The sequence below is a fragment of the Carcharhinus amblyrhynchos genome, chromosome 3, assembly GCF_965287045.1.
Source record: "Carcharhinus amblyrhynchos chromosome 3, sCarAmb.v2.hapA, whole genome shotgun sequence".
Taxonomy (NCBI): Eukaryota; Metazoa; Chordata; class Chondrichthyes; order Carcharhiniformes; family Carcharhinidae; genus Carcharhinus; species Carcharhinus amblyrhynchos.
In genome coordinates this window covers 97749549-97757780 of record NC_137326.1, presented here as the reverse complement: position 1 = coordinate 97757780, position 8232 = coordinate 97749549, and the positions used below count along the sequence as shown (strand labels likewise).

Here is an 8232-nt window from a genome sequence, read left to right as displayed (position 1 = left end):
AAGGAGGGTCTTGAGGAAATGACGGAACTGTAAGAGTGGGAAACGGGTTTCGGGAGAAAGTTCCAGAGCCTAGGGCCGAGTGGCGGGGAGGGGAAGGGGCATTTAGCTATATTGACAAACAGGAAAGGCAGGGTCTTGAGGCTGGAACACATTGCAGATGGAGGAAAGAGGAAGACAAGGACGCAGCTTTGAAAATTGAGGCATTGAAGCAAATGAACGTCAGTGAAGGTCAGGATAATTGATAAGATGGACTTGTGTTGTAATGTTGACCACAAATGCACACACACGAACACATATGTGTCTATAAATAAAGTTGGTAGCTTCCAACTTCAACAATCCCCCCTCCCGAAATGAACTCTTCTCCAGGGATGTGTAGGATAGACTCGCCGAATGTGTCCAGAGATTTCTATTCCAATGGTTTTCCTCAGTGTATACTCCCCACCTCCTATTGGATACCATCTTGTCTTGCAAGTGAAGGATAGTCATGAGAGGGGCAAAGGTGGGAAGACGCTATGAAGGAGATGTGGTTTATGTATGTTCCGAATGTTATCTGTGAAGTGCCAGGATAATGATGGCTAAGGTTTTCGTTTGAAGGTAGTCATGATTTTCAGACAGCATGCAAATGAAATGAACAGATTAATTAAACAATTGTGTAATTGGAATTCATGGAATTACCTTAATAATCTACTCTTGTGTCCAGAATGCAATGGTTAGTAATAATTGCATCGCATGCAATAGCAGCAAGGTCTTTCAGGTTATTTAGGGATAACCTGTATTGATGTGTGACCTTGGTGTGTCTGACTAATAATCCTTCGAAATTATTTTGCTTAAGGGTAACTTCTTACTTACATAACTTTAGAACTTAAGAACATAAGAAATAGAAGCAGGAGTAGGCCATCTAGCCCTTCGAGCCTGCCCCACCATTCAATAAGATCATGGCTGATCTGAAGTGGCTCAGTTCCACATTCCCGCTTTCTCCCCATAACCCATAATCCCCTTGCCTACCAAAAACCTATCTACCCATGTCTTAAATATATTTAGCGAGGTAGCCTCTACCACATCAACAGAGAATTCCAGAGATTCACCACCCTTTGAGTGAAGAAGTTCCTCCTCAACTCCGTTCTAAACTGCCCCCCCCCCTTATCTTGAGGCTGTGCCCTCTAGTCCTGCTTTCCTTTCTGAGCGGGAAGAATCTCTCCACCTCTACCCTATCTATCCCTTTCATTATCTTATACATCTCTATAAGATCCCCCCTCATCCTTCTAAATTCCAACAGGTACAAACCCAGTCTATTCAACCTCTCTTCATAGTTCAACCCCCTCATCTCCGGTATCAGCCTAGTGAACCTCCTCTGCACTCCCTCCAAGGCCAAAATATCCTTGCACAAGCACGGTGACCAAAACTGCACACAATACTCCAGCTGCGGCCTCACCAGTGCCCTGTACAGTTGCAGCAAGACCTCCCTGCTTTTATATTCAATCCCCCTCGCTATAAAGGCCAGCATCCCATTTGCCTTCTTGATCACCTGCTGCACCTGCAGGCTGGGTTTTTGCGACTCATGCACAAGGGCCCCCAGGTCCCTCTGCCCCGTAGCATGCTGCAGCTTTTCGCCCTTTAAATAGTAGTCCCTCCTACTATTATTCCTGCCAAAGTGGATAACCTCACACTTGCTAACATTGTACTCCATCTGCCAGGTCCTCGCCCACTCGCTTAGCCTATCTAGATCCCTCTGCAGACTTTCCACACCCTCTGCACAATTTGCTTTTCCACTTATCTTAGTGTCATCAGCAAATTTCGACACCCTACACTCAGCCCCCTCCTCCAAATCATCTATATAAATGGTAAATAGCTGAGACCCCAGCACCGACCCCTGGGGCACTCCACTAGTCACCAACTGCCAATCCGAATAGCACCCATTGATACCAACTCTCTGCCTCCTATTAGATAGCCAATCCTCTATCCAAGCTAACGCCTTACCCCCAACTCCATGTCCCCTAACCTTCTGAAGCAACCTTTTGTGAGGCACCTTATCAAACGCCTTCTGAAAATCAAGAAACACCACATCCACCGGTTCCCCTCCGTCTACCGCACTAGTCACATCCTCATAGAATTCCAATAAATTCGTCAGATACGACTTCCCCTTATTGAATCCATGCTGTGTCTGCTCTATCAAACAATTTTTCTCAAGGTGCCTCGCTATTTCTTCTTTGATGACGGATTCAAGCATTTTTCCCACAACAGACGTTAAACTAACCGGCCTATAATTCCCTGCCTTTTGCCTGCTACCCTTTTTAAACAGCGGCGTAACATTAGCCATTTTCCAATCTTCTGGCACTTCCCCAGAATCCAGCGAGGTTTGAAAAATAATCACTAAGGCATCTACTATCACCTCTGCCATTTCCTTCAGAACCCTGGGATGCATTCCATCTGGTCCTGGGGACTTGTCCACCATCACTCCTGCTAGCCAATCAAGCACTACCTCTCTAGTGACTGTGATCACATTCAGGCCCTCAACTCCTACCATCCTCCTATCTTTAATGCCCAGCAAACTATTCGCGTCCTCCTCCGTGAAGACCGAGGCAAAAAACTTATTTAAGGCCTCAGCCATTTCCTCATCCCCCACCACTAAATCCCCCCTCTCATCCTCTAAGGGTCCAACATTCACCCTAGCCAGCCTCCTCCTCTTTATATATTTATAAAAACTCTTACTATCCTTTTTTATATTTAGTGCTAGTTTAGCTTCATAGTCTATCCTTCCTTTCTTTATCATCTTCTTCGTCAATCTTTGTTGAATTTTAAACCTCTCCCAATCTTCTACTTGCCCACTTTGTGTCCTAGAGTTCTGGATTCCACTCAGCCCCTCAAGTCTGCGAGTCAATTCAATAAGGTCATAGCTGATCTGGATGTAACTTCAACCCCAAGTTCCTGCTTACTTCAATAACCTTTCAACTCCTTGTTAATCAATAATCTATCTAACTCTGCCTTAGAGATATTCAAAGACGCTGCTTTCACTCCCTTTCAGGAACGGAGTTCCAGAGACTCACAACTCGGTGAGACAGAAAAAATCCATATCTTTCTTAAATGAGCGGACTCTTTATTTTTAAACAGTCATGGCTAGTTCTAGATTTCCCCAACAAGAACAATCAGGTTCTTATATGTTTTGATATAGTTGTCTCTTACTTTTCTAACCCCTAATGGATACAAACGTAACCTCTCCAACCTTTTCATAAGACAACCTGCTCATTCCTGGTATTAGCCTAGCAAACCTTCTCAGAATGGCTTCTAATGCACTTACATCTTTCCTTAAATAAAGAGTCCGATACTGTTCAATTTCCCACCATTCACGCACACATTGCACAAGTGCTTCTAAAGTATCCTACCCCTTCCAGTGAAACATCAAACCTGCTTGGTGGGACACCAGCCAGATATTTTGGATGAGGTACAACCCAACCACTATTTTTATTCTTTACTCCAACCTTTAGGTCACAAAGCCTGTGCTCAGAGTGGACCAGGCAAATCAAATCCATTCCATGCTTGCTCCACAAAACAAATTTGAATTCATAAGAACATAGGAATGAGGAGCAGAAATAGGTAAAATCAGCCCTTGCAGCCTGCGCCGTCATTCAATCAGATCCACCTCTGGACCTGTTCCCCTTATCCCTGTTTATTAGAAATATATCAATTTCCTTCTTGAAACCATTCAGACGCCACCGCTCTACGGGGCAGCAAGTTCCACAAATTTACCACCCTCTGCGAGAAGTAGTTCCTCCTCATTCCAATTGATCCAATCCCTGGTTCCCCACAAGAGAGACAAACAAGATCCAAGCTGACAAGATAAGACATTGCACCCCATCTTGGGTTTGTTTCAAAAGGCTAAGACAACCAGACTATGTCAAGTGGTTCTCTACTGGACTGTTTCGCCTGGGACACTACCCAGCTGTCGGGATGGGATGCTACCCACCTGTTTTGGGCTTAGGAACTAACCACCTATTTTGGTTGGCAAGCTGTCCATCTGGGGTCGGCTCATGCACTGCTCCACTCTTCTGGCCGGTTTGCTGACCACTTGTTTTGGATGTAGCAGGGCTCATCCAATTCCTGACCTGGAAATAATTGGTTAGGAGAGTATTAGAATGTACAGAGCACACCGTTGGTCCATTGGCAGATGGAGGTGAAAACCAATCTCCTTGAGGGGATTCTAATGTTGCTGATGATATAATCAGATCAGCCATCCATTGCCATCTCTTTTTATTTCCACCTGAATTTAAAAAAAAAATTGGTTTTCTATTTTCACAGGGTAAAATAATGTACAAATGTTTCAAAAAATCGAGTTGCCAATACAAATGTTCTTTTTGAAATGATTAAATATGAAATAATTTTGAGTTGTCATATGTTTGGTAAGGAGGAGGAGAATGAACTGACACAGGAAACTAACCTAGAATTGAACTGAGGATTCACACCGCCCAACCACTCCACCTGCCCCATTCTCTGGTGTGAACCTCTGCAAGTCTTTCTCTGCTCACGTTATCCGGTGCTCAGTACCTCCCCGGAGTCACACACAAGACAGAAAAGGCGACCTTTCGGCCTGTCCTGTTTGTGTCGGCTCTTTGAAAGGAGCAAAAGAAGATTCACCGCCCGTACCCACCCCGTCGCTCAAAAAGGTACGGCAACATCGAGACTGTACGAAACAGCTCAGCTGCGTGCTGGTGTTCCCTCCCCAGAGGAAGTGGGCATTCACCGGGCTCCTTGGAGAAGCGCTGGGCAGACAGTTCCAACTTGGTGGTGAGTAGTTCATCGCTGATATTCTGGGTCGGAAAAATCTCAGCTGCTCTGGCAGCATCTCTGGAGAGAAGAATAGTCCTCCAGAGTTCTGTCCAACGGTTATTCACCATGATTAGACTTAATTCGATTTTTTTTTGACTAGAATAAAAGTACCGAAAGATTCTTTTAAAAAAAAGGCTGGAAACTCTGGTCTTGATTTTACCGGTACGCCCGGGCGAGGCGCGCAGAACGACATTCTCCGTTGGTCTCAGCGCGATCTTATGGACCTCAGGCGGGCGTGCTGTTTCTCTCTCTCCCCAGCTGCTGCCAGACCTGCTGAGTCTTTCCAACGTTTGCTGCTTGTTTCAAATTTCCAGCACCCGCAGTGTTTTGCTTCTATTATAGTGTGGGGCGGGGATACGGAAAAAGACCTTTGCATTTGTGTAGCGTTTTGTGGGGGGGGGGGGCGGCAGGGTGTTCACAGATTTCATGGGCCAGCGGAGGGCTTCTGAAATCTAGTCACAATTCCATAGTGAGGGAACACTCCTTACTCACAGTGAAAGGGGAATATTTGTGTGCGTGAAAGAGAGAGAGAAAGAGGATGTGTGTGTCTATGTGAGAGAGAAGGGGGTGTGAGGCTGTGTATGTGAGAGAGAGGGGTGTAGAGCTGTGTGAGCGCCTGTTTTAGAGAGAGAGGGATTTGGGTTGAGTGTGTGAGAGAGGGTGTGTGTGTGTGTGTGTGTGACAGAGAGGGCAGGGGCATAGCCAGGTTCTAAAGTTAGCGAGAGCGAGCACATAAAAAAATGCGCCACGACGCATACCAAATAAGTTAAAATCCATTTTACATTTTTATTTTGTATTTAAAATCAAAACATAATAAAAACATCTGTGTTATTTAATTATTTTACATTTTAAAGGTAAAATGAAAACAAAACGAAGCAATATGAAAAATGTACTCTTGTTCTTGATCTTTGCTATGTACTTAAATGAGCCGGTTTATTTAAATTAAAGCAGCCAATGTTGGACTCTGTAGTGGTTTAAATTTTTCACGTGATAATCACCAAATCTATTTACGCACCCAATCTCGGCTGGTGATGTCCGCTGGCGAGGGATGCTTGGTCTCCACTGCCCATTTGTCGCGGTGGCTGCATATTTATAACCCTCGTGGCCTCTGCTATTATCCTCGTGATTGCAAGCCCTCTCAGGAGATTGCATGTCTTCCTCACTGCCTGAAGTCCCCGCATCCATATCGCATCCGTACACGATTCAAGGACTTCAGATCTCGAGAAGAGATCGGAGGGGCCTGTGAGGAACACCCCATTGAAAAGGCGCCACTTTTGAAGAATGTGTTCAGGGGGAGTGGTCACTCCCCCTGCTTCCCCTCGAGCTACGCCTCTGCAAGAGGGGTGTATGGGGCTGTGTGTGTGAGAGAGAGAGGGAGATGTGGGGCTCTCTGTGTGTGAAAGAGGGGTGTGTGAGAGAGAGGGTGTAGGGCACTGTGTGTGTGTTTGTGTGTGAGAGAGACGAGGGTTTGGGTTGTGTGTGTGTGAGAGAGAGGGGGTGTGGGGCTGTGTGTGTGTGGGGGGGTTGGTTGAGTTGTGTGTGTGTGTGAGAGAGAGAGGGGAGTGTGGGGCTGTGTGTGTTTGTGTGTGTGTGTGCGAGAGAGAAAGAGAGAGGGGATGTGGGTCTATATGTGTGTGACAGAGAGGGGGGTTTGGGTTGTGTGTGTGTGAGAGAGAGGGATGTGTGTGTGAGGGGGGGGGTGTGGAGCTGTGTGTGTGTCTGTGTGAGAGAGGAGTGTAGGGCTATGTGTGTGTCTGAGAGGGAGCGGGGGTTTTGGTTGTGTGTCTGTGTGTGAGAGGGAGGTGTGGGGCTGTGTGTAAGAGAGAGAGGGAGGTCTGGGTCTGTGTGAGTGAAGAAAAGGAGTGTGTGGGGCTGTGTGTGTGAGAGAAAGGGGGATTTGGGGGGGTGTATGAGGGAGGTGTGGGGCCAGGAGGGGAGACATTTCAATGTTTTGAAAACTTGTCCTCGGCTTCTTTCAGTGATGAATTGTACAGACAACAGCTCCCCGGAACAGTTTGAATGGTCACATCAGGTGGTGATGCTTGTGTTTAGTTTGCCGACGATCGGCATTGGGTCAGTACTGAATGGAGTGGCGTTCTGCATAATCTGGTGTAAGATAAAGCAGCGGACCAAGTCTACCATCTACATGAGCAACCTCATCATCTCGGATATCCTTCTACTCTTCTCCCTGCCTTTCAAGGTCTACGCTTTCTATGTGAGCCGGGATTGGCCGCTGGGGAAGAGGTTCTGCCAGCTCCTGGAGTCTTTCTGCTTTGTCAACACATATGGCAGCATCCTGCTGATAACCCTCATCTGTGTGGATCGCTATTTGGCCATCAAATTCCCTTTCCTGAGCAGATCCATCTCCTCCCCCAGGGTAACGGCGCTGATCTGCGCCAGCATCTGGGTTGTGATGGGTCTGGGAAGCACTTACATCTATCTGAGCAGCAATTCCTGCTCCTGCTTTTATGGGCTCTCGTCAGAAGTGTGGAAACTGGAATTCATCATCATCCTGGAGGTGCTGTTTCTGGCCTGTGTCTCCCTCATGATGTTCTGCTCGCTGCAGATCATCCACAGCTTGAAGGTTAAAGCCAAACAGAGCTCGGGGGGCTGGGCGGATAAATCCACCAAAATCGTCCGGTCCAATTTGCTCATTTTCCTGGTCTGCTTCACGCCCTATCACATCGGGCTGCTGCTGTACTTCTTGGTCACCAATGGTTTCCTCTCAAACAGCTATTGTCAACCACTGCAGAACACCCTGCATATTTGCCTCTACCTGGCCAATGTCAACTGCTGCTTGGATGCCGTCTACTATTTCTACGGCATCAAGGAATTGCGCCAGTCAAACTCCCAGCCTGTACCCAGTTCGAGCACTCAAATGGCCACCTGCGAGTTAAAAACAGATTCTACCATACCCGCCTCACTCGATTCTTAGTCACCTTCTTTTCCGCTGCTGTCAGACTTTTGAATGGACCTATCTTGTATTAAGTTGATCTTTCTCTACACCCTAGCTATGACTGTAACACTACATTCTGCACTCTCTCCTTTCCTTCTCTACATATGGTATGCTTTGTCTGTATAGCGCTCAAGAAACAATAGCTTTCATGGTATGCTAATCCATGTGACATTAATAAATCAAATCAAAATCAACCTTCACCCCAGTGCTGCTAACCTACTTTTCTGCAGCGATGATCTCGTTGAAGCGCTCACAAAAAGTTTATCTACCATCTCTGCCTCATTCGCAGGTCACCCTCCTGCAGCTAATGAATATTTCTAACGCTGGTTTCTAACTTCATGAACAATTAGCAAATAATTGCACCAGAAAAACATGTTAAAAATGGTGACCTCAAATATAGTCACTAGTCAGCAAGTTGGAGCAAGATGAACACTGAAGTGACAGCAGAAGGATTT

The 8232-nt window shown here is 46.3% G+C and overlaps 1 protein-coding gene across 1 annotated transcript; it reads left to right on the top strand.

The window, feature by feature from the left end:
• Nucleotides 1-6802: 6802 nt before the first annotated feature.
• On the top strand, nucleotides 6803-7756 carry LOC145341233 (G-protein coupled receptor 55-like). Its single transcript, XM_080186158.1, has one exon. It carries the CDS (start codon nucleotides 6803-6805, stop codon nucleotides 7754-7756), a length of 954 nt encoding a protein of 317 aa, XP_080042284.1.
• Nucleotides 7757-8232: the final 476 nt, after the last annotated feature.